This window comes from Centruroides vittatus, unplaced genomic scaffold (genome assembly GCF_030686945.1).
Source record: "Centruroides vittatus isolate TY-2023 unplaced genomic scaffold, ASM3068694v2 scaffold_386, whole genome shotgun sequence".
Lineage (NCBI taxonomy): Eukaryota > Metazoa > Arthropoda > Arachnida > Scorpiones > Buthidae > Centruroides > Centruroides vittatus.
This window is the reverse complement of record NW_027122706.1, coordinates 8,242,848-8,270,740: the sequence shown is the minus strand read 5'-3', so window position 1 is coordinate 8,270,740 and position 27,893 is coordinate 8,242,848. Positions and strand designations below refer to the sequence as shown.

General features: G+C 27.0%; 1 protein-coding gene and 1 long non-coding RNA gene across 2 annotated transcripts in view; both read left to right on the top strand.

Annotated features, from left to right (window-relative positions):
- The window catches only part of LOC136988860 (uncharacterized), a 69,977-nt gene extending 43,454 nt beyond the window's left edge, over positions 1-26,523 (top strand). The window contains exon 3 of the long non-coding RNA XR_010882825.1: positions 26,452-26,523. This is a non-coding gene — a long non-coding RNA (uncharacterized lncRNA). The remainder of the gene's footprint in view (positions 1-26,451) is intronic.
- Positions 1,611-7,046, top strand: LOC136988855 (terminal nucleotidyltransferase 5C-like). The gene is made up of 2 exons (XM_067286847.1): positions 1,611-1,880; positions 4,890-7,046. The coding sequence occupies exons 1-2, from the start codon at positions 1,845-1,847 to the stop codon at positions 6,132-6,134; spliced, it is 1,281 nt and encodes a 426-aa protein (XP_067142948.1). The 5' UTR covers positions 1,611-1,844; the 3' UTR covers positions 6,135-7,046.
- Positions 26,524-27,893: the final 1,370 nt, after the last annotated feature.

The window sequence follows — 27,893 nt, the reverse complement described above, 5'->3', positions numbered from 1 at the left end:
TTTGTAATTCATTACTTTCAGTTTTATTAAAGACATAAATTTGATTAACTTTATCCAATAACTATTCATTTAATATTCACAAAAAAATTTCCTCTTGTTAAGAACTGAAGTTGTCATCAAGTTAAGCAATAAATTTTTCCTTTTATTTAAAAAAATTAAACTAAAAATAAATATTTTAGATTAATATCTTTAATAAATATTAATGAAAAATTAAAACATTAAAAATTTTTTCTTAAAAACTTAAAATTCGTGTCGTTTAAACTATTTTTAAACACATTTTAATCATTTTATGTATAACAACATTATGGAGTTTTTTCTGATAAAGATTTATAAAAAGGAATTTAAATTATTATTATTATTGACTTTATCAATTTTCACAATTTGCATAAAATTATTTACCAGTTTTAAAATAATTTTTTTAAATAAAATAAATAAGTCAAAAGCCTATAACAAAATTGATATAAATATTTATTCTTATCGCTTTATATTTTAATTGAGATAAGAAACTCCATTAAGTATTTTGATAAATTAAATACAGCAAATGACGGAGGAAAAAAACTAAAAATGTTAATTCTATTTAAAATGTTTAATATTTAAAATAATCTTATTTAATTTTGTTCTTGAATTAATGAGAATCTTAATTAACAAATTACCATTTATAATTTTGTATTTAATTTGTTTTTACTCATTTTGAAAACAAATCGATATTTAATGCATAAAGAAAAATGCTAAACATAACTTGAAAATAAATTTCTTACAAGTTTAAGTTCTATTAAATAATTTAATAGAAATAAATTTGTATCTGTTGTTTAAATAACAAGTTTTAATGTTTATATTTAGACTGATCAACGTTTTAATTTTCTAGAATATATTGATTTTCCTCACTAAACATTGTATTTTTTAATCATCTTTATATAAATCAATGTAAATAAGTTTTGATTGTTATATATACAGTATATATAGCCTAAGATTATATATATAGAGAGAGAATAAATTATATTTAAATAATTCGATACTTTGAGAATCATTTAATTAGTTTTTACAATTCACAAGTCAGCTAAGAAGAATTATTATCTATTTAATCTGCTAGACATTTCGATAAGAGAAAATGCATCGTCATTCTCTTCTATTCTTTGATATTTTTCAGGGTTGAATATTACAGCTGTATTATCATCCTATAAATATTCTACAGCTGTACATTAAGTTGCATGGGATAAATACATCTAATATTCACATAAACAATGTATAGCCTTAAATTTACGAAACTGGAATTGAAATCCAAATTTTAATCGTCGAATTGTAAAAGTAATAGTAATTTTTCCTTTTAATAAAAACTTTCTTTTAGGCGACAGTGTACATCCTAAGGGCCTACCTTTAGAAGAGACCCATAAAAGTTTAATGCACAAAACGTCGAATCCTCAATTTAAAATACATTTTCGTAGTTAGATACTAGTTTGGACTATCCTAGGTACGATACGGTTTCAAAAAAATTCTTTGCTTTCTTTAACACACTGCAGCTAACTGACGTCTTTAACAAGGTAGGAGAAGGAAAGTGACGTCACGCCCACGTTGTCATGACAACAGAGATGCACAGACTCGACACCCTTGCCTGATTGGGTAGGTCTCGTACGACGCATGCGGGACGTCACCGAGTAGGAAATTCACTGCACTACAGCGACATCAGCCACTGCTTCTGCAGTATTGTTAGTGCAGGGTGGTTTAATTTCGCAGTTGGAAATAATCATTTCTAATCTTAACTCATTGGGATTTTTTCGAGTGAAAATTTATTTTTCTTGTGTGAGTTGAGTGCCGTTTTACACTCCGCTAATCCAAAGTTTGTTAAGATGGTATCGAATATCAAAGAATTACCCTTCATGCAGGTAGGTGATGTTTCACATTAATAAAAATTCCATTTCCTTGATTGTACTGATAAAGACGATACCATGCAGAAAATAACTTCTAACTTTTCACTTTTAAATATTAAATTGTATTTTATTTTGTTTCGTATTTAAATTATATTATTATTTAACAGATAAGTACTTTACGAGAAGTAACATATTTCTTACTTTGCATTATTTAAGAATGAAAATTGTTAAGATTCTATTTGCGTTAAATGAATATTATTTCGATTACAACAATAGGAAAAGGTATAAGATCGGTATTAGGCGATCGATTCGTTTCTTTAATATAAATATCATCGATTTTGCCTTTGCAATTGGATACCTGGCTCTTAATGTTTCAACCTCGTGTGTGCAAAGTTACATTGGATAAGAACTAACATTAACCACTTTTATTCACTCGAAAGATTCGGGCCGTAGAATTTCTCTTCCGTGCAATAGCGTAATTAGAATCTTAACAATTTAAAACTTTAGAATATTTAATAATTTTTGTTAAATTGTTAATCTTATTATTTAACTAATTATTTAAAAAATTTGAATAAATATATGAGAACCCGGCTGACACATTAACGTCGTGTGGGGCACGATAATGAACCTTGCGAGTTAAGTGGGTTAAAGGTGATTCTAAGTAGGGTGTAGAAAAATATCAAGGTCGTCTGATTGGATAAGAGTCTACCAGATGATTTCCATATCGCTGCACACTTTTGACTGAACCGCTACATAGCATAAACTTTCCTGTTTAATAAAGGGGGGAGAAAAAGGAAAAACTGAATCGATTTCTAAGAATAAGCGCTTTAATATATACAAAAATGTGCCATGCTAACTTTATTAATTTAAGCAACGATGTGCAATACATTCGAATGTAATATTTAAGCGTAATTTTTAAGAAAATTCATTAGTAAGACTAATTCTTTCCGTATTGATCTCGTGTTCTCTTCCCAATACGGAGTCAAAAGCTGATGTGTTGTGCTCACCGGCTATATATAGTTCTGGAATGTTCCGTCTTCGTTCTCTATCAGCGTCCATATTCGCCGGGTAGATGGTACGGGACTTACTGGCGCCAGTGACGTCATAGCCATTAGGACATTTATGTAACGATACTCGCATGTTTGTTTTCCGTATTATTGCAACTAATTATCCCATACTTTCGTTTATTAAAGCGGCTAGAGATGGGTTGACCGTATTAACTTTGCTGATTCCGAATGGTCTAGAAATTAACATTTTAAAATGGGGTTGCAACTGAATGAGTGGAACGAAATCGGTAACTACGAACAGTTGCTTCTTAAAGTGTAGTAAGATTTTTATTTTGCAAATAAGTTACATCAACTTTCCTTTTTGATATTCGGGACGAATACGCATTATAATGAATGCTCGTTTTAGATTTAAATCGGTCATCGAGAGGTGAAAACTAGCGAAACTTAAGTTTAAATGCCAGTACACCCCGCAATTAAAATCTGAAATATAACACTGCACTTCCTATTAGTAAAGATTTAAGATTTTCAAATATTAATTTCGGTTCCGCCATTTTCTCCAGTTCAGCGACCCTAGAGTATCACACAACTTAGCGCCATCTGTTATGTAATTTTAGGACACTAATTTATGTACATAATCTCAGAAAAATTTTAAGACATCTTAACTGTTCTTTTCTTTTTGATAGAAAAATCAATATGTTTAGCATTTCATGGCCAATATGGATTATATAATTTGAAATTAGAATGATATATAGATGTATATTAAACTAGCTCGTCTATTTAACTTATTAATGTGATTATAGTGATTGCATTTTATTCTCATTCTCTTATAGAATAAAGCTGATATATTCCCATAAAACAAATGAAAAATATTATTTCGAAATGACCTGCGAATAGCCTAAATCTTAACTGCAAACATATCCGGCCATCATTACGTCATGTCTGTGATTAAAAAAGTTAGCATAAAACATTAATAAATACAATGTTTAATTGTAGATCCTAAAGACTATTTTATTATTTATGAAATAAAGAAGAATGCATAAAAATTAGAATTTTTTAAAATTTTTTACGTTGCAATATACGAAACAATAAGACGTATTGATGTCAGATGTGTTCGCAGCGCCCGCACGGTACTCACTTTATCTTCACATTCGCTTTGAGTTAGTATATACGGAAAACAGACTCGCTAGTGTGAGCAACCAAGAGTGACTAATGGACTTCTAACGTTCTTTTCTTTCTTTACATTTCACCTACGTCACTAGTCGTAGCGTTGACAGCTTGAACGCAGCGCACTCTAGAGAAGTTACGTGACTAGCCTCAGAAGATAAGCGCTGATCACGCGGCATAGCCTGGCGGTGCCAAAGAATGTTGTGCTTAGAGAATTTCGGCGATAAAGCGTTTATAAGTCTGAATTTTGAATTTATAAGCGTGACAATTAAAACATTTTATAAATAAAATATCCTTATTAAATATAACTTGCAAAATTTATACTAAAGACTATGCGTGCTATACATACTGCTAAGTTATATTAGTTTATGGAATTGTTAGAATTTAAAACGTGCAGTTAGTAAGGGTGACTGTCAGCCATATTCGGTAGTTACAAATGCAGGTAAGCCCTACCTAATGAAGTGGCTGGTGACCGAGGACGAAATGAAAGCGACGAACTGCTTTCAGTCACTGCCTGCACTTGTTACTTCCCCAATTGACGTCAGAAATGTTGCTAGGCAACTGCGCCGGCCGAATGACTCCTATCTAGGCCGTATCCGTGTGCTTATGGAAGAAAATAGGTCTGGCTAACCACTCACGAAGTGTGCGCGCTCGCTTCAACACCATTCCAGTTGCTGCGAGACGACCACTTTCTACCCACCAGAGAACGCAAACAGGCTAGTGCGGAAGGATACTAGCTAGGGTGCGAGGCCCGGCAGCTATAGGTGTACAGCTGTGCCAGTCGGGTGTCATAACAGCGTAGGGCTGTGTACAAGTAGGAATTCACTGATTTTTGTATTCTTTCTCCTCATAGTCCGGCAAGCTGGACATCGAACCTGAACAACTCCGTCAGCGACTGAACATGGCGACCTTCGACACCAGTACGGGTGACGGGCAGAGATTCGCTGTGCTCAGCTACGAACAAGTGAAAAGACTCGATCAAGTAATGGACGAAGTAGTTCCGATCCATGGCCGCGGCAACTTTCCAACACTAGAAATTAAGTTAAAGGATCTGGTACAAGTTGTCAGAGGCAAATTGGAGAAAGATTGTGTGACAGTGAAAGACATTCGTCTAAACGGCGGTGCAGCGAGTCATTCCTTAGCGTCTGACAGTTCGCCCTACAACGATCTCGATCTCATATTTGCTGTCGACCTTTCTACGCAACGTAACTTCGAAAAAATTAAATCCGCAGTTTTGGATTCTCTGCTTGATTTTTTGCCAGACGGTGTAAACAAGAAGAGGATCAGCACCTGCAGTCTGAAAGAGGCTTACGTGCATAAGATGGTCAAAGTGACCAACGGTGATCGCTGGAGTTTGATATCTCTCAGCAACAATCGAGGACGTAACGTAGAATTGAAATTCGTTGATATTATGAGAAGACAATTCGAATTTAGCGTGGATTCGTTCCAAATCATACTGGATTCGCTTCTTTTATTTTACGAATGCTCGGAAATGCCGATGAACGAAAATTTTTATCCCACTGTCGTCGGTGAAAGCGTTTACGGCGACTTTCAGGAAGCATTGTACCATTTGCACAAAAAATTGATCGCCACACGAAATCCAGAAGAAATCCGAGGCGGCGGATTGTTAAAGTATTGCAACTTGTTAGTGCGTGATTATAAACCAGCTCGTCCCGAGGAAATCAAAACATTGGAAAGGTATATGTGTTCGCGTTTTTTCATCGACTTTAGCGATATCAATCAGCAAAGAGCAAAATTGGAAAGTTACCTAGCTAATCACTTCATCGGAGACGAGCACAGTAAATATGAATACTTGATGATTCTACACCGTGTTGTGGACGAAAGTACTGTGTGTTTGATGGGCCACGAGCGCAGACAATCGCTCTGCCTGATCGACGAACTTGCGTGTCAAGTGTATTTCGAAGAACAACAGTCGCTGTTTGCCAAACATCATCAATTACAACAGTACGATGTGACGACAGTAGGACACCAGCCGCATCTGCTTTTCGGCGGCGCAAATTACTTCTACACACCATACTTATCAGCCCAGCCTTCCGGATTCACTCCCTGCCCATGTGGATGGATGCAGTGCGCGTGATGGCCAAATCGTGTCGTCGGGTGATGGGTTCCGTTTGACTGTCATTGTAAGGGTTTCTTGGTTCTTCGACAACGCAACTCGAGACAAGACTGTGCTACGACGTTGCACTCGTTTATGTTTAACCGATCTTAATATTTCTTCAGTGTCTTCTCGATTAAAAACTCGATTTTTAATGGATTCATATCAATGCCTGGACCAAGCTACAGGAACACGGCAAGGAGTACTTCTTTCTTTTAAGATTTGTAACTAGAGGAGATGTGTTCTAAATGCTAACGAGGCAAAAAAACAAAAAAAAAAAAGATCAGTTCTTTCCAAAAATACTTATGCGTGTTCATGCATTCTGGTGTTTCTTGTATAGTTTGTATCCAAACATTTAATCCACTCAAGTCTATTTTGTATTGTAATGTAAGTAATTTAATCAGAAATGCATGAAACATGTGTTTTTAGTTTATTTTTTGCGAGAATCGGAGTGTAAGGGTTCTGCATATCTAATTGTACCTTGCTTGTCATTGCTTTTCCTTTAAAAAATTAGCAAGTTAGCTGCCAAAGAGATCAGAAAGACAAGTATGACGATATTATGTATGAACCTCTGTTCCAATTATATCGGGAACGAAATGCCCCGAGCATGAACGTTTGAATGATATTAGTTTTTTTCTATACATATATTTTTTCGTGAACGATGAAACATTCCTGTATGCAACAAACTGTTTATTAGTGAAAAAAAAAGATATATATAATATTAAAACAAATAGTCATTGGGTGACGGATAACCCTTTTCAAGTATACTTGACATTCTTCGCCCTGTTAAATTCAAACTTCCAAAGTGAAGTTTTAAGCTCAGCGCGTTCCTTTATTGTTAATAAATTGTAAAAAAAAACAAAAGAAAAATAATAAAATATCGAAACACTTAAATTATAGTATTATCTTTTTAGTGTTTTATGCTCACAAATCAGATTTTTTTTTACATACAATTCGTTCGAAAACATTTAGAACAATTATGGTTTTAAAAATAATTATTATTTTTTTATTTTTTACTTTTTTACAGATACTTATGTCAATATTTACAGACGTTTATAAAGATGTTATTTCATCCAATGGTCAGAAATTTAAACGGTTTCGGTAATTTAATATACTGCTTGCTTTCATTTACAGTTTTATTGCGATTCTTTTACCACCCACTTGAATTTATCAAGTGATCCACGTTTTAATTTTAAAATTTAGCACATTTCTATCTAATTCTCATTTTAAAATTCATCCTAGCACATGGTCCTATTTAATGAAGATTCATATAACAGCGAAACTATCATGTTTACATTATATGGGTCACTTCCTGGTTGCTGACCTCTGTTCGACCTTGAAATTTATAGACAAATTTTTACCGTTAAACGAAAATAAGATCGTAAAATGAAAGCATCCACAAGTGTTACAAATATAAGTTAAATTTATTCGAGTATCCAAGGTCATTTCAACCAATCTTCAAGGTTGCTTATCGCATTTCCATTAACTTCCGCTTACTTGTCAGTTGTAGTGCGGTGAAGTTTTTTTTCCTTCCAACGGAGTAGTGTGTAAAATTTTTCCTATTTAAGGGATCAGAATACACGGTTTATAAACTTAACAGTTGACATCTTGTAATGTGTATGATGTAACGAAAAAAACACGAAAGCATTTTCTTTCTGGTCTTTATTATTTTTTAAGATAACGTTATGACCCGAGTTAGAATTGTTTTTTAATGAATTTGTTTATCTACCAAAGAACACACCAAAGAAATTTGATAACTAGAGAAAACATGAAACTAAATTGTGTTTAAATTATTTTTAATGAGTATAAACAAACTTTCAGAAATTAAATTTAAAGATATGCAAGTTATACATATTTTCCCGTGTTTTACTTCTAATTCTTCAATTTTTTTTTTTACATTTAAATATTCGTCAGGTAATTTATTTTGAAAATAAACTTATTTACTGAATTATTAGGTGAAAGATAATTCAATATTACACAATATGACAATTTTAAACAGTAATTTGCTTTCATTTTCTTTTTATATTACTAAATATGATATAAAATTTTAAAAAATATATAATTATGAATCTATTAATAAATTGCTCCAAAAAGTCATAACCTCACTACATTAATGACATCTCAGATTATCCAAGTAACTGAAAAGAAGGGTGTTCCTTACAAAAGATACGAAGGAAATTATTATAAAATAGACCTTACATTTTTCCCCTATTATTGAGTGTTTCTGTCGCGGAAACTTGCACAATGTTAGCTACTTCACTTTTAATTACCAAGAAGTTATCTCAAAGAAAATAATAGAATTGCTCTTTTGTTGAAAATACAATCTCCATTACATGATTTAACTATAAAATGAGGTTTTGCATACTTTTGATAAAGTTATCCAAGATTTAAGTCTGTACTGACGATTTTCAGCATAAATGCGAAAAAACCAGGATGTCCCACACATTTTCTATCGAGTGAGATCCGGAGATCAGGGTAGATGTTGCATAGCTGGGATGTTTAGACCTTCCAGCCAGTTTCCTGTGCTTGTGTAGATGGATGCTTTATCGTGTATGGATGTCTTGAAATATCATCATCATCTAGAAAAGGGATTAACGACCCTTACATCACTTCCTGATAGACTTTAATTTTCATTCTACTTACCACAAATGCCAGCCGCAACTTCCCCCGAGCAATGAAGACTCCCGAACCGTCAGATTGCCACTTTCAAAGTTTCTTCTGGAAAAAGTAGCGTGGCTCTTTTCGTATGTCCTGCTAATATGACTTGAATCCATTCGGCTCCTAGGTTTCACTTGTTTGTATTGCTCCAGATAATCTATTGCACAATTATTTAAGTATTACAAATACCTACAGTATAACAATTCCTAAAAAGACTCACCTTTGTCCAATCTGTTTCCTTGTGTTGTTGTCCAAATTCGAGTCGTTTTGTCTTGTCTTGGCTGCAGTAATGACTGGTGCTTCGTTTTTTTCCAAATCATCTTTAAATTGTCATTCAAGACGTTTCTCATTGTTTCGCGGTGGACTTCCAACCGGAGTTCACCGAAAGTTTGGTGCTTTGCTCACAATGTTTGCGTTTGTCTATCTTCTTTTTGCATCCAGTACTTTTCTTTGTGCCCTATTCTGATGGATTTTTAAAGTAATTATTGATAACGCGTGGAGATTGGCCTGATTTTCGAGCGATTACGCGACCTCTCTTTCCATTTTTGTGTAATGTTTCAATTTCTTATCTGAAAGCTTAGCATCCCGTGGCATTTTTTCTCCAAGTAACAGAACTAGTTAAAAATTGCAAAACAACAGAAAGAGTATAAAAATTTTAACTACAAAATAACGCGAATAGTTTCCTTGATGTTATAATTCCTTGTCAAATGCAACTAGTACATTCTGTTTTTATACAATTTTTCGCAGAATACTTATTTAAAAAAACAAATAGATTTCTTTCAAAACAAAAGAAAACAAATAGGTATGCTTTCTAATCATTTTCTGCATAACTTTATCACAGAAACTTTTTAAGTAATTTGGATAATCTAAGATATATCGTTAATGTAGTGAGGTTTAAATTTCTTAGTGGTTGGAATATGTATATATATATAATTTAAAAAAATATGTTAGTCGTAATTAGAGAAAAAAAAAACTGGATAAAAATCGATATTGAATAGGTCGAAGAACATCTCAATGATTTCTCATTACAACGTAAACTTTATTTTAAAATATAACGAACATAGTATTATATTGAAAATGATATTACAATTTACTAAACTTTAAAAAATTAACGCTATATTAATAAAATTGTGAATTAAAAAAGAAAAAAAAATTATTTTGACATGAAACATTCAAAGCCAGTTTTAGTACTTTCGAAGGCTTTTCATCTTTTATAAGTAACAGCGTTTGTAGAATAATTAGCAACTACTTACATAAATATATCAAATGAAGGCATGAAAAAAGGGAAATTTTTTAAAAGTTATTTCTGTTGCTTAGAGAATAAACAGCCGTGGCCTCCAAACTATCGAAACTCAGTTTAGATAATTTGAAAACATCGAAACCTTCACTTGAGGGTGTAACATCACATAGTACTTGATGATTTGGGTGGGATTTGGGGGAAATCCGTGTCGATTATTTTTGAATGAATATCAACTATTAATTTGAATTCATATTAGCACCCGGATCTGAATTATGCAACGGGAAAGACCTCAGTTTGTAGATGATGAAAGTTCTTATTCAAGAAAGTAATAAAAAGATTCAATTAACATTTTAGTGTAGATGAATTGCTTACAAGTGAGATTTTAAACTTTTTTGTAGGATAATACTAATTTTAATTCATGGTTAAAGAATGTGTAATATGAGACTGTGTTAAATTTTATCAATAGTTTTTTTTTATAAATAAGCAAAAATAAATTGTTTTAATATTAAAAAACGACTTTAATTTCCGTTGTAGACAATGAAAACAGTTGAAACAAAACAATTATAAGAAAATTAAATGAATGAATTTTAAGAAATGCGAAATCGGATCGATCAGTTCTTTAAATATTTTAAACATTGATCCTTCTCAAGTTAAAATCGATATATTTGCAAATATAGAAATAATTAAAATATTATAATCATTATTTTAATTTAGTAACTAACTTTATCAAAATATTTTCGTAAAAGCAAAATATAAAATATACAGATTTTCATAAGAAAAAAATCAAAGTTGCATTGCGAAATTTTCATGTTATCACTGTTCCTTTAATAATTTTAAAGGAAGTAAGTTAAAATTTAAATAAAAAAAAACATTTAACGTATTTTTTAAATTAAAATTATTTTTAAATACGTGCAATTTTTTAAACATTAAAATTTATTTAAATAATGTGTATTTTGTTTAATTTATCGTGGAAAATTTGGAAGTTTTTGGCTTTTATTCAAGAAAAATATGCAAACATAAAATTATTTCATGAAATATGCAAACATAAAATTTCATCTTTATACTCTATAAATTTAATAAATTTGTTGAATATTGTATTATTTTAAATAAAGATATTTTTTAAAATCCTTGAATAAGGACTTAATTAGTCTAAATAAGGACTTATTTAGTCTAATACTTAAATTTAATTTTATATTATAATATATATTTTAATTTTAACTTCATTAATTTTATATTATAGTTTTCTAAACTAGAAAACAGCAAAAGTTAAATTATAATTCAAAATTACTATGATTTAACTTTGTCAACGTCTTTGACGTCAATATATAATGTACTAATTTCTATATATTTATCCATTCGATTTTGTAATATCAAATATATCATAAAATTATATAAAGTATTAAATTAGGAAAATTGGTTATTTTTTAATTTATATTTTACTTTCGCAGCATACGTAGATACATTAATTTTAAAAGAATAGCCATAAATTAAAAAATTTAGCGCATAAAAAATTGTAACATGTAAAAGTTAAAATTAAATAATGTTTAATATTTATTAAATTCTCTTATTTTAATTAAAATATCAAATACTTTATTAATTTAATCTATATTTAATTCATAAAAATGAAACTAGCTTAAAGATTAATATAATTTTTAATGAATAAAATGTTTATTTCATAAATTTTTAAGAAAAAAATAGCGATGAGAAGTGCATAATTAATGGAAAATTGTGAAAATTAAAGTTATTTTTTTTAAATTATAATTTGAAAGTTTTAATCAAGTAAAACTTGGAGTTTTTTTTACAATTTAAACTGTTTTTGACGTCGAAAACATGCCTTAAAGCTTTTTAAAGAAGTAAAACAATATACGAATATAGTCATTGTGTTTTGTACGATTATAAACTAGAACGTTGTCACTAAAAGTAATTTTAAAAATAGAAAATCAGTATTTTGAGTTAAAGAAAAACAGTTTTATAATATGAATAGTTCTTCCTGTTCATCTACATTTATTCGAGATTAGTTTTTTTTTTATATATATATAAACCTGTAAAACAGGAGATTCTTGAAAGTCGTTTAACTTTAATGTTATGTAATTAAAGTTAAATGAGTAATATTATCATTAGTTAATTTATCAAGTTTTATAATTAGTTAAATACTAACAACTAAAACATTTGATCAAGAATTAGAAAATAATTGCCCTATGAGTTGACTTAATTCTCAACTAAGGATTTAAAAATTAGAAAAAAAAGTCGATTAAAATTTAATATCGATAAAATTCTCAGAAATATTAAATTTCACTTTGTATAAAGTTTCGATTTAAAAATTAAATGTTTTTCGATTATATAAATTACAATTCTGTGAAAGTTTTATTTAAATTGCATTATTTTTCATACAGGTAAAACAAATTTTACATTTTATACAGAATGTAACCATAACGTTTCTAGCAATAATTACTATTCTATAATTAAATTATATAGCTTAAGGGCAAAATTCACTTATTTCAAAATGAAATAAACGTAATTTTTCTGAAAGTAGCTCAAAGCAATTCAAATTTTTCACACTTTACTAAAAAATACATTTTGTTTCATTGTTTAAATTTATTTTTCTCCCGAAGACAAACTTTCTTTTTTAAACAGATATATGGAAGTAGAAAAAGTATTATACATTTTCATTTAGAACGATTGATATAATTAGAAGGGAATCTAAAAGGTTGTTTTGTTGTTTTGTCAAGATAGGCAGTCACATAGAGAGCTTATTTGGGGGTAGAGCTTGACCCCTTTTGTTTTTTAGCGGATCATTTTGCCATTTTTTTACACAAATGAAATACATAGAATGTTTAAGACTGGTTTTTATTAATAAAGAAATAAAGATTTTATTTTGTTAGTAAAAATAATAATTTCTAGAGATTGGTACCACTACGGGTCTTTTAAGTTTTCTCCGGATCCGGAGAAAAATCCCTATCTTTCCCTCTCGATAGTTCTAGTCACAGGGATTCAAAGAAAAGTCATCAGCATACCATTGGTTATTTCCTTTCTAAAATTTCCTTTAAGGATTTTCACTGTAAAGTAGCCTAATTTAAAAATGTGTAGTTAAAAAAGTGATTAAATTATATTAGTTTAAATATTTAATATGAATAATTGAAATGTGAAAATAATTTAATAAAACTTAACGATTTAAACTGTTAATACAATAAAAATTAAATTAATTTTTGATATGAAACAATTTTTAAAATATTTAATATATTTTTAAATGTATAAAACACATTTTACATATTCTCTCAGAATTATGCGAACGTTATAATAAGAACAATGAGAATATTCACTATTTATCTAAGAAGAATAGCATCTAATTTACATAATAGTTACAATATACATATAGATTTAAGATACAAAATTATAATCAAATGGAAATTTAAACCAGTTATCGAACATTATGTTTGAAATTATTATTAAATTGTCTCAGATAATAAAGGAATTAATTAGAAAACAATAGAAACAATTTATTTATAACAAAAGATTAAAAATGTTTTTCAAAAATCCGATTTAACGGTCAATTATCTATAATAATTAATCATTTATGACCCGTTCGAATTCATTAAAAATTCTAGAAATTATGAATCTACAAATAACACTAAGATTATTTTTATATAATTATAATAATTATAAGCATAATAATATAATTTTGGATATGTTATGGAAGTTCAAAGTCTTAGTAAGATAATCAAAAGATGGAAATATTTATTTAGTTGTAGGCGGTTTCTGCATTACTGTAAATATAACTGTGTGGGTTGAATCACCAGTCCAGATGGGAATGAAAATTGATATAACATGCACCTGGCACTTTGAATATTGTTAAGAAAATCTTTATTGTGCTTCAAGTTGGCATAAAATTATATAAAGTGACTTACAGGATTATTCTTTAGCTGTTTTTAAATCATTTTAGGATTTAGAATACTTAAACAGGTAGAAGAGCAGTTAAATACAGCTTGTTTTCTAGAATATTCTGCCTTATCTTGCTTACGTTATAAATATACTTCTATATAATTAGAGTTATAATGAAACTACAGATATATATTTCATATATTCTTCCTTTTTTTAAATTAAATTGTCGTTATTTAAACTTTTTATTTAAAGATTTTAGTAAAGATAATTTTCTGTTTTAAAATCATTTATTGTATATTAAATATAATTTTAAATCCGATTTTTCTGTCGAAATTTAATTATTTAGTATCTTTTTCGTTTATTGATTTTGATTAGAGAAATAAAATGTTATTAAAACTAGTGACGAATTACCCACTAGACCGTGATTAGGGCCAGGGTCTCGGAGGCCCTAGAAATTGGAAAAAAATAATAAGAAAATAATTTTACCGTTGAAATTGTATATTATAGTTTATAAATAATTCTATAGCGTCAATTGGAAGTATTAGTTTATGATGTAAAATTGTTCAGAGGGCCCAATCTTCAGTGCCTAGGGGATTTCGAAATATCCTAATCTGCCATTGATTAAAATAATATTCTAATAATTTTTAGTATTTTAAAAATATTTTAAACTCTTAATAAGAAAGTACTTAATTTATATAACAGTATTTATACTCATATGTCTACAGATAAATTTCTAGTGATTATTTAGTAAAATTTCATTAATTCTGAAAAATGTTTTCTGTAGAAAAATTAATTTAAAAAATGTTAAAAGAGAAAATTAATTAAAGAGCTGTTTTAATTTTAAAAAATCGTTTAATTCAGGTTAATTAGAAAAATCTGCAACACATTATTATATAATTTTAACTTTATTATTAGTCCATGTGGTTATCATCAAAATAATTTAAATACCTATGCAGTTTGGCAATATATTTGTATAATTAAAATTTTAAACTCTTAGATTAATTACATTTTTTAAATATAATTTTAAAATAAATATCAATAAAGACATCAAACTTTTCTAAATGCGTTTTTTCAGTCATTTAATGTAATGAGTAAACACAAATTAATGTAATATTAAAAATATGCTTTTTAAGTTAATGATTGCAATTAAAAAGATGTAATTAAACTTGTTGAAATATATCGATGATAACATATTTAAAGTACATATTTTTAATGTAAAGGTTAAAAACAATAATTTAATAAATAAATTATTTTTAAAAAAATTCATCATAAGCGGATTTGATTCAGAAATAAAAAAATGCAATTACATTATTATTATTATTATTATTTTTAATTCTATAAGAATTTTTATAAAAGCTTATTAACTAATATAGGCCTATTATAATGTAGAATTTAGCTCGGATAATTAGCATTAAATTATTTAATCTGCACTTAATTAAATTATTTGTGTCACTTTTAAAGTTTATGATCGATGTTTGCACTACATATAAAAGGGCACACAGCTAATCCTATTATTAAGTAACTTTATTTATTTTAAATGAGTTTTAACGAAAGAAAATGTTAAAAAAATCAAGTAAACTTTGAACAGCTTTTCCTACTTTTATTAAAAATGTTTACGGCGTTATTGCACGAATACATTAATAATCAATTTATTAATAATTATAGATAAAAATCATAATAAGGAAAATAATTACATGCATATAATTAATGTAAACGTTTTAATTATTTAATTTTTTGCATTGTTTTGTTTGTACTTAATCCAAATTTATAATAATTTATTAAATTTTTTTAAAAAAATTAATTCGTACGTTAAAATTTAAATTTGTATTTAAAGTTCAAATACGAGTAATAGTAAATATGCTGATTCATTGTTCGTATTATAATTGTGCATGGAAATAACTATAAGTTATTACCAGTTATAGATGACGGATCACGCTCAAGGTTATAACTGATCACAGTAAGAAAGATCATAGACGACAACTTATTATTTCCGAGTTTTCATCGCTTCTTCATTTATTTAATTATTTTAACATCAATGTCTTAATATAATAATGCTGATCAATGATTTGTTTTAAAGAAATTTTTAATATGCTCGGTCGAAATAACATGCAAATTAATTAATCGTTTCCTTAATAAAAATAAACTGCCAAACACTTGAAAGAACGTTGCGAAATTTAATGTCAATATTGGGTTAAGAAGTTATCAATTACTAAATATTTTAATATAATTATTGGTAGGCGAAGTACGGATACATAAAATGTAAAATAAGTATTTTAAAATAATATTTATAATTTTGTAAAACTGGAAACTTTATTGAATAGATGATCCTTTTGTTATCGAGTTTTGTAATTAAGTTTAAGGATGTTAATACATAATAAACACATTTGATTAATAAGCCATAAAATTTTCAAACAAAACTTCGTGATTCAAATAATAATCACACAATGCAAAACACCAAACACCTGCAAGCGAATATCCTCGATTGGAATTTTTTTTTTTTTTTTAACTTTCTATTGGTGGAAATAAGGAGAAATTTGTTGTCTGTTCTACTTAAACAAGTTTGAGACGGCGCTTCTAAAATAAGGTCATTCGAGATCAACAATATAGTAATATCTCCAGGGTTTGATGCGAATTATATCATGTATAACGTTACGCAATACCCCTTAGAGAATTATGCTATTACGTTAATTATCAATCACTAAAATTAGCTTTTATTGCCTAATTAATGTACAACTCAAGATCACATTATTACGCAATTTCTATTTATATAATTTAAAAATTAACTTCATAATTGAAGATAAATAAAAAGAATTGAAGAGAGAATAATATTTAATAATGCTTATTATATTACGATGAGAAATGTATAAATTTTTCTTCTTTATTGTTTATTTTAAAAGATAATGATGTCAACTGGGTATGATACTTTATTTATAATCGGTTTCGATGTTTTAAGAGTTCTTTTAAATTGAAGAAATTCTAATTATTTGAAAATATCAACGAGATTGATTCATAATATATATTATAATATCTGAGAAAAATGATATATCCAGCAATGATCATTCACTATAAACATGAATACTTTTACAAATATGCTTAATATTACATGCGATTTAAAACTTTATAACCAAATTAGAATTTTACAGATAAAAAAGAAACGAAATAAACTTAAACACGATGGAAAACGAATGAATCATTCTTTAAATTGTTATCGCTAACTTTATATTGAACATCTACGTAATCTGGTTCTGCTATTTCTGAAACCAGTAATCTCCGGGATGTACTTATGGGAATTTCTTCATTTTACCAATGAAACGAGATCTTTTTCGCTAAATTAGATATTTTCCATGAATTTTTCACTTGATCTTAAACGCATTTGATATAAGAAGAAGGGGGAAAATACATTATCACGAAGATTTCGAAATGCACAGTACTTACATAAAAGCAGCACTGGGGAACAATTTGACTTTACAAGAAAAGAATTAATGATCGTTTTGTAATTATGCTTAACAATCTATTTTTATTTATAAGAACTGTTAAAAAAAAAGTGTAAGAGTTTGAACCAAAAATTTTTATTTTGATAGTTCTATATCTTGTCATTAAAATATACGAATTAATTATGTAAATTATCAAACACAGTACAGCATATAATTACTTTGAATAATTATAATATTAATTAAATAACTATCCTTAAAATTAATGAAGAGAAAATACAGACATAGAACATTTTAAAATTTAGTTTTAAGTTTATTAATTTCCATCTCTTATCTAATTATTTTAATACTTATTTATAATTTTAAATTTATATAAATTTTAAAAACAATTAAGAACATTTTGATCTTCAAATTTTAAATTCATTTATAATTATATCAAATAGTTTTAAACATTTTCACAGAATAAATTTAAAAAACACTTATTGAAGTTAAGTTAATTGCAAAGCTTTACGAATTGATTAAATAATCAATCTATGTGTAATCTTGCAATTTAGTGAAAGAGAAGAGAGAGTTCAAAACCTAATTTTTATAGTAATTTAAAACTTTCTATAAATAGTATTGATCTGTTAGCAAAATGTTATCGAATGACAATTCATTTTGAATAAGAATCGACATTTTCTGTTCCTTGTCAAAGTAAAACACAATTTTCTTTCAAAGCATTAAACAATTATGAGTAATTTAATTATGAAATTTAATTTGTTTTTTTAATAATTTCTAAATATAATGCTGTATTTATAAGTTATTTTCTTTTATGATTGTGTTTTCATCATATTTGCATTATCACCCATCTTAAATCATTTATTTTTTTTAAATATTATGCTTCAATCATTGAGAATAAAAGTTTATATACTTCAAATACGGTTTGATATTTAAAAACAATCAAATCTGCATTTGTTAAGATATAAGTCCATACCAATTTAGTCAGCAATTTCTACCAAATAATTAGTAATTACTCAAATATTTACTTAATAAAAATTTAAATACGTATGTATGTTCTCGATAATCTAAACCTTTGTAAATATTTTGAATTTATTTCATAAAAATATATACCTTTTATATTAAGTCATTTAAAATTATAAAAAATAAAAATTTATTTTTGATATTAAAAAAAATCATTCATATTAAACAACTTCTTTTGATATCTTGAGAAACTGTTGACTTATCTTTCAGTATATTTTGTTCATTTATTCTGTAAATATTTCTACAGCAGATTTAACAAATTTTTTATAAAAATTTCATTAAAACTCATTCGAAAAATGTTTCTTAATATCATAGATACAGTAGGTACAATATTAATTTTATAATTTAAATTATAATAAATAATTAATCTAAATAGAATTTTCTTATATATATACATACATACATAAAGTAAAAATTTAATTTTTATTAATTAAAAACAGCCTATTTAATTCATCATTAATAAAGTCAATAAAATAGAGTTATCTTAGAATAATGATTTTCGAACTATTCACAGCTTTTAACTACCCAATGGAAAGTAAAAAAAAATAAATATAAATATATGCACGATACATATATATTTTTTTTAATAAAGATGTTTATATTTAAATATCATAAACACTATTTTAAACAACAAGTCTTTGTAATCTATTCCACGAAATAAAATTGTAGCACTTGGCTTTACATTACACACAAAGGAAGTTGCTGTACAGCTGTGCAAAACTAAATATAAATGCACAACATCAACTCTCATGAATAAATACTATTTCATAATATGTAAATGTCAACAATAAGTAAAATAGAATTTAAATATTAAACTTTACGAAAATTTTATTTTTAGACGTTGCTAAATGCGGACCGGTTAAATTATTTCGATGAATTCTATTTTAAAAACTTAGTTTTGAATCTTTCAAAACAAAGTTTTGAAAGATTCAAATGTTTGTGTTCAACGTAAATGAAATATATTTATGTTGTTTGTTAGAAGAAATTTTGTTACCATAAAGTTTTATATGGAAAAAACGTTTAAGCAAACAATATATAACAATTATGTAATGTTTATGAATATAAAATGGAAACGATGTTATCAAAACTTATAAAGTCTCTACTTTTTAATATAGGCCTGGTTTGAAAAACAAGTTTAAAACAATGTATTTAAACTAGTAATATATATATAAAGAAAAAAAAAGTATGTAAAGTCCTACATATATAAGAAAAACCATTGTTAGAAAATACAGAAAATGAGAATGTGTTATAAATTGCTATGGTATGCGATAATTAGGTAAATTAAACAAAATACACAAATGATGACAGTTAGAACTACACATAAAATGTTGTAATATGTATATGTAAAATGTTATATATGTAAAATGTATAATATATGTAAATATATGTAAAATATATGTAATAATATATGTAAAATGTTGTAATACAGCTTAATATATGTGAAATAAATGATGTAATATAAATTTTTGAAGATAAAATATAATTTTTAAGTAGATAGCACAATGAGTTTTTTGGGAAATTTTAAAATAAGAAACTAATCGAGAATACAATTCCTTTTGAATTCAGAGGATAGAAAAACGTATAGAGATTTCTATGTGTAATAATCCTTAAATAACATTTTTTCATGATAATCACTGTAAATAAAGAAAAAAAAATTAGTTTTGTGTTGTAAAAAACATATTTTTTCAATCTAATTAATAATATCCAAGACAGGGCCGTCGAAAGTTTGATACAGGGTCCGAGAGAAGAGCGGACTTCTTTTGTCTTTTTTTTATGAACAAAAGAATTTCGTGGAATTTTTATTAATAAAAAGCAGTGTTAAAGATTTTATATTTTGTTAGTAAAAATAATATTAATTTATAGGGGTAAATTTTCTCCAGGCTCGAGGAAAAATCCCCAGCTCCCCCGCCCTCTCGACGGCCCTGACCCAAGCTATAAGACTCAATGTATGAATAACACAAACAGTAAAACCACAAAAGATTTTCTGTTCCGAAAACAAAGCAACGTAATAGTTAAAGTAACGTAAGGTATCACTATTACGTTGAAATAGTCTGTACAGAGATGTAATGATTCTTGTTAATGGAACTCTTAATTTTACTGCATAAACAGTTAATTTTAATCAAGTTATATATTTAGTTAGTTCTAATTATATGAAGTGGGATGATGTAGTTAAAAATTAATCTTTTAACTTATAAAGTTTTTAAAAATAAAAGTTTAGTAAAATTGCTTTTCATTGATCTGTATAGACATTTGTTAAAAGATACAATGTAGTATTTGTATAATGGTTAAAATCTATAAAACTCTACTTATTTTATACGGTTTCCTCTCTGCTTTTATAGATGATATGGCGTTTCTATGACTCATTCAAGATCGTATTAAATCTCATTTTAGTGTAGATAACGTGCAATAAAAGACAGCAATTTATTCGAAACATACCAACTGCGTTCTATGCAGCTATCTAGCACTTGACTAACCTGTTATTTGAACATTTACTGGTTCCGTATATGAACTAAAATTCTTTTATATCGCTTTAAATTTGACTTCAGTTCAGAAAACATTGAATAATACGTTATTTATTTCTTTATCATTGAAAACTTTTCAAAAAATTTCAATTTAAAGTTAGGAAAAGGCTTGAATAGTGATTCTTCCCACTTAACTCTATGGAAGCACTTTGAAAGATTGTATATAAAAGACGTGTTTAGGATAAATTACTTATTTCAAGTTGAAAAAAATTAGAACTGATTAAATATGATTGTTAAAAGTTTACATTTTGAAAAATAAAATGAAATTTTAAAAAATATTAGCGTATAAAATGTAGCTAAATTAAAATTTTGGTAGTTTTGTATATAAATATAAAAGTATTAAAAGTAAAGATTTTAAAGATTTACATATTATTAATGTTTAAAACCTGTAAATTAATTTATTATTGAATTTTATATTATAATAATATATATATATATATATTTTAAAATTGAAATAGAAGACACTGTGAAAAAAATTAATGTTTTCTATGATTTATAAAACTCGTACTTGACGCCGGATGGCCGAGGCGGTTAAGGCGTCAGCCTACCGTTGTAAAGGACCGGAATGGAATCCGGGCGGTCGAAAAACCCAGAAATTTTTCAAGGAAGTTTTCATAGTCCTTCCTGTATATGTCGGGCCCCTTCCCTCTCCACCCAGTCGCCCCGTTGTACGCATGACCAAACCCACGATGGGTATGAAAAAAGGCTCTCTTAATGCCCACAAGACTGAAAAAGTTTTTTAAATAATAATAATAATAATTAACTTGTAATTGACTGTGGGTTATACTCATTTAATTTTTGAAAATACTAACTTCAATACATTTTCTTCGACAAATTTATATAGATCATTTTTTAACTAAAAAAAAAACTTATTAATTTCCTGTTTTTAAACCAAATTAATAATTTATTACTATGAAATTGTTATGTATTTTTTTCTCGAAAGAAATTAGAAGTGATTAAATATGATTGTTAAAAGTTTACAACTTGTTTTTAGAAAACTTTCAAAGCAAAACCTATTATTGATTAAAAAATGATCTGAACATCTGCTCTGTATACTTTTAACTCATACACAGTATGCTTCATCATGAATCGATTGATGAGATTAAGGTTTTCTCTTATCACGTTTATCTTTATCTTTTTTCATTCATTATTTAGTATTTTTCTGTCACCGGATTTGTATAGGGCATATCATATTAGTCCTTATCGGATCAATAATCAGGAAAGAATGAAAGCGTACAAGTGTATATAAAAAGAAAAATTTTCTAAATTAATAAATAGATTTATGTATTGAATTTGTATTCAAAACATTCACCCTAGTTCTGAGAATATAAAAAACAATTTGTATTTGATGTAAAGCTGTTACGTAAACAAAAAAAATTAAAAAAGTAATTAGAATGTTACGTAAAAAATAGAATTTGTTTGGCTAATGGAATGGAATCTTGATGTGAAAAACAGGCTTTCCCTTGTAAAGAAAAAAAAAAGAGAAAGACCTTGTTGAGTTTACATATTTTTTTCTTTAATTATTGATGGGTCTTTGGCCGTACTTTCGATATCTGTTAGAATATGATCCTCAAGGACAAAATCGTCATTATAAAAACTACCCTTGATTATATAGCAAACATAATGTAATATATTTTATAATATTTATTAAGTTATTTATAAGACAGGGGGAAAACGTTCATAATTTTCGGTATAATTCAAAAAATAAATATTGTAGATTTTTTGATTATTATTGTTACACGAAAAGAAATCCCCTTAATAACTAAAAGAGATTTTAATGGTCTTTACAAAATATTTTTTGTATATAAAACCTAATGGAGTATTTAGAATATTAACTATAAAAATTATAATTCGTTTTTCAAGCATATTAGAGACAAGGTCATTTTTTCTTGCAGAAAGATTAAAAAAAAAAAAAAAAACTCAGAAAACAAGAGAATTTTTCGAAAATTTCCCACTATTCTAATACAGCTATAAGTCATTGGTGTTAAATCGACCCAACCCCTACAAGTCGATCTAGGGATCTAGGGTAATTATGTTGCATGATAAATTTCATAGAAGGTCAGGGAGAAACGAAAAGGTCATTCGACAATCGAGGTCATCGTACAAGTCCTGCCCAACCCTTGGGGTTGAATATTCGGCAGGTCACCGCCCATCTAATACTTTTGTGTTTCTGTTATTGTAAAATCTACTTAGTTGTTCCACATTTTTGACAGTTTTTACGAAATATTATCATTAACTTGATTGTCTATAGATGATCTTATCTATTTCGATCCATCTTCAAAATCGATTGATTGATTTGGATAAATATCGTGTTAATTATAAAGGAACTTATAGATACAAATTTAAATTGTGTACATATATTATAACCTTTGTAGAATATATTTAGAATTATTTCACACTATGCTGATCACTTTGTATTTAAATTGATCCATCTATCACATGTTACAGTTGTTGACGTATATTTGAATATATTGTTCTCTAACAGAATAGGGTGGAGTTATATGAACCAATTTATGATTCTTAACGCATTTTACACAGCTAAAGAGAATGGATAGTTAAAATATTTGCTGTTATTGTTAGTATAACAATAGAGAAGTTAGTGAAGTTACGAAAACTTCTGTGTTCAGCAGAAAGTTATTTATGGAAGAAGAATAACAAAAATTTTATTCTAGTTATATTTTCAAAATTATATTGATTAAAGCTCTTTTTACGTTTAAATAAAAAGCCTCAAATTAGTTTATATATATATAGACTATTTTTAGATTTTTAGGCCTACATCATAAATATAACTTATATATAAGCTATATTTATATCTAACTTATTTATGTTATATTTATGTCTTATATATAAGTTAAATTTATGTCTGTAGGCCTACGCGATAGTAAATTGTACATAACCTATCTATGAACAGTTAATTATCTTAATTTATTCGTGGAGAAACTCACTCAAATAAAGAAAATTAGAAGAAACATAAATCAAAAGAACAATGCTATTATGTCGTGGAAATACGCAAAGATATTTGGCAAGTAAATAGAGCGAATCAAAGAAATTCATTTTTACTGCTTTGAAAATATATTCATATTTGCACAGTTAAAATAAATAAATAAATAAAAATTCATATAAAAATAAAAGATAAATATTATTAAAATAATAAGTAACTAACTTAAATAAGCATAAAAATAAATTATGTAAATGATTTTTTTAAATCTTATTTATGACTTACGTTCTGAATTAAAAGAATTTAGAACATGTTTCTAAATAGTTGGGAATGAATAATTTTCTCGCTATTCAAATATTTTAAAATAAAATTGAATAAGGTTTTAAAAATGAGTAATTGTCTAAATCATAATTACTGTAAAAATACTAAATAATTGCTATAAAGACTTTGTAAGCGGGGTGGAAAATTATGCAAGGCAAATATTTTTCGTATAATTTTCTGCATTGTAAAATAATAAATTGAAGTATTCTGATAGAATTGAGTAAGTTATTATCTTTAAAAATAATAAGTGATTAGTTACATATTTTACTTATTTTTATTGACTTGAATAATGTTAATTGCATTAAAGCAATTGAGCAATTAATACAATTTAAATCTTTCAAAATAAATTAGGAATAAAACAATATATAAATATAAGTACTGTATATTTGACAAATAGAGTGCATATAAAATATAGAAAAATATTTAACAAATTTTATATAAAATAAAATAAAATATCTACTATATTTTGCGAGTTCCTTTCAAGTATGTTAATTAAGAAATTATTTTCCAATACTTTACTAACATATTTTATGCTTAAACTATTAGAAATGCTTTATTTTCCGGAGGCCTTTAGGATTTATGTGGTCATATATAAATATGAATTTGCGAGACACCTTTTATTTTATATTTATTTGAAGTAAAACTTCTATCACGAATTCCTGGTGTTACATAAAGTCTAACGTTCTAATACTGGATTCTGATTATTAAACAAACATCAAGTGTATATTTGTGCATGTATGAGGCATATAAAAGTGTGAAACCCTAGACAATAGAAGATCCAGCAGAGGGGTGCAGAAAGGAAATAATATACCTTACAAAATTTTTTACTACATGAGATACCCGGTTTTACTCTGGAAAAATCCCCGCAAATTCAGGGTTTTTACCCTGCATTTTACGGAAATTTTTACACTGAAGTTTTTCCCTGAGCATCCCTCGTAAATCCTCACCTGGTCCTAAATATAAGTATACATAGGCCTATACCCGAACTTAAAACTGTCATTTGCATATAGCAATTGATTCTTGAGAAAGATAAAATTTCTTAACTTCTAAAATTCTAAAATTTCTAAATATTAAACAATAAATTTAATATGAAATTTAAAAATTGTTATATTTTATTTGAATATTATAAATTTTTTGGAAGTGAAAACTGAAATTTAAACTTAAATAATTAAAATGCAAATTACAGAGCTTTCATAATCATCTGATGAAACACTTCGTAATTTCATTATGTAAATTGTCTAAATAAAAATAATCTATTTTTAGACAATTTACATAATTGCATTTTTACAATTTAATATTGTAAAAATAGCAAGTCATTTTTACAATATTAAATTGTTTTAAATTACATTTGCTCTATAAGAATTAAACTTTTGACTTTTGTTGTGTTGCTTCCTTCATGCTATTTATATTAATTATATATTTTTTTAATATATTAATAGGATTTATATATATTAGTAATAAAAGTAAATATCCTAAATTTAAAATTAATTTTTAGAAATTCATCAAATTTAATAAAATTTTTAAATTTATAACAAAATCATTTTATATAAAAAAATCAATTTACAAGAATATAAAAATTTAATTTCTATAAATTTTTAAAAATTAATAAACTAAATATTAAATCTGGAGAAAAATAACAATTCTTGAGTTAATATCTTATGAAGAAATGAAATATGAATAAAGAAATACGATCGTGTATTGTAAAAGATTAATAATTTCTTCGGGTGGTTTTAGAAATAACGGCTTAATAAAATATATTCTATCTTATTTCTAAAACCACACGAAGAAATTATTAACTTTTTCTATAGTATAGAATTTATTATCAAAATAATAAATATATTATAAGTTATATACTGTACATTAATAAAATTTTTATAAATACGAATTGAAAAAGGAAAATTTAATTGTAATTATTATCATACAGTCTATTAGAATTTGCTATTTAAAAAATTTGCATTAAGAAATTCGTAAGTTTTAAAGGAATTACATATTATTATAAGATTCGGAGATACGAAGTTAATATATTAAAACATTTTCCTTCCTATATTTTGTTAAAATATGACAAATAACAATAAAAACGTTGTTTATAGTTCTCTTAAGAGAATTGAATTTTTTAAAAATGAAGAAATATTGTTATTTTTTAAAATATTATAAAAATTGTTTTCTTATTTTATAAAAGAAAAAAATTTATTATTATTATTATTTTGCTGTACTTGAATATCAAGAAAATTTATGGAGAAAATATTACAATTTAGCAATCTTATAATTGCCTACTATAATAATATATCAGACCGACGGCCGGACAGCCGAGACGGTTAAGGCGTCAGCCTACTGCTTTGGGGGATCCGGAATGGAATCCTGGAATGTTTCATGGGCGATCTGACCCGGATATGTCGGGCCCCCTCCCTCACTATCCGCCGCTCCTTTGTGGGCCTAGCCGAATAGATATGGAAAAAGGGCCTTTTAAGCGTTAAGAGTTTAATATATATCAGACCTGTATAACTTAATGTATTAAAAAATCATTACATTAATCTGGATTCATAAATGTCTCATATAATTTATATTTAATGCGTTTTTCTTTATAATTTCCATTATTATTCTTAATATTATGTTATTACTTAATACAATTTAAACGGGTATAAGGAGTTTTCGCTACGAAAATCAAGAAAAATTATTTAATAAAACTGTCATTTAATTTTGATATGTTTTTTTATTTAATGTTAATAAGCAATGTTGAATGTATCTCGAAGAAAAAACTCATTGAAATGAATTATAATGTTGTTATTACGGTGTATTTTATAATGTAATATGTTATGAAACGATGTTATCAAAGGAAAAATAGTGTAATAAAATGCAAACTACATCTGACAGTTATCTTTTTTTGATGTCTTATACCTTGATAGATTTATCCTTTATTATTTAAAATCAATTTTTCCTTATATCTTTCTAGTCACGCTTCAAAATATACACGTCCAATTATCGATTACAAAACAACTCGAGGAAAAAATTGTTTCACTAACTGATTTTCAGAATTTATGAATGAAACGTGAAAATGTAGGCCTAACAAAATATATATATATATTTTCTTTAAACAACGAATACAAATTTTCCTCTTTTGTTTTCCATTTATTGTAGGTTATATATTTTTCTTTTTTTTGTTGTAAATTTTTGTTATATGCTCTATGTATTTCAATTTATATTATTATAAGTTTACTTGATTTTTAGGATATAAATAGTCTTTCTGTTAGCTGACGTTCAAATGGAATTTTTCGCTGATTTAACAACAAACTCACGAATCTTATGACGTTTATCGCAGATTTTAGATATGATACATGTACCATATATTCGTTTAAAGAGAAAAAGAGAAATTTTTTCCAGGATTTAGAATCCAATAAAAATTTTTCTGTATCCATAAGAGGCGTTTCTATCGTGCAATACACAATACAATTATGTCTAGTATTGTTCTGTGCCACGTGAGAATCAAAATGGAAAGTGTGCCACCATCACCTAGGCAACAGAATGTGTTGGACACATAGATGGCGCCTTATTTCCGATGTCATAGAGAAAACAAGCAAGACTGTTTGTGTTTCTAGACGGCTTCGATGTCTCGTCAGAATGGCGACAAATGTGTTTCCGATCATCGTCCTTGTAGTCTCGGGATTATAGACTATATTCACTTTGCTACGAAATGCATTAATTTAGATTGAAATGCAATTGACGGTGATCAGGTTT

Excerpts from the sequence above, each read along its gene's own strand:
- LOC136988855 (XM_067286847.1), top strand. The coding sequence starts at position 1,845 with ATGGTATCGAATATCAAAGAATTACCCTTCATGCAG. Across the intron at positions 1,881-4,889 it reads AAGAATTACCCTTCATGCAG|TCCGGCAAGCTGGACATCGA; the intron begins GTAGGTGATGTT and ends TTCTCCTCATAG.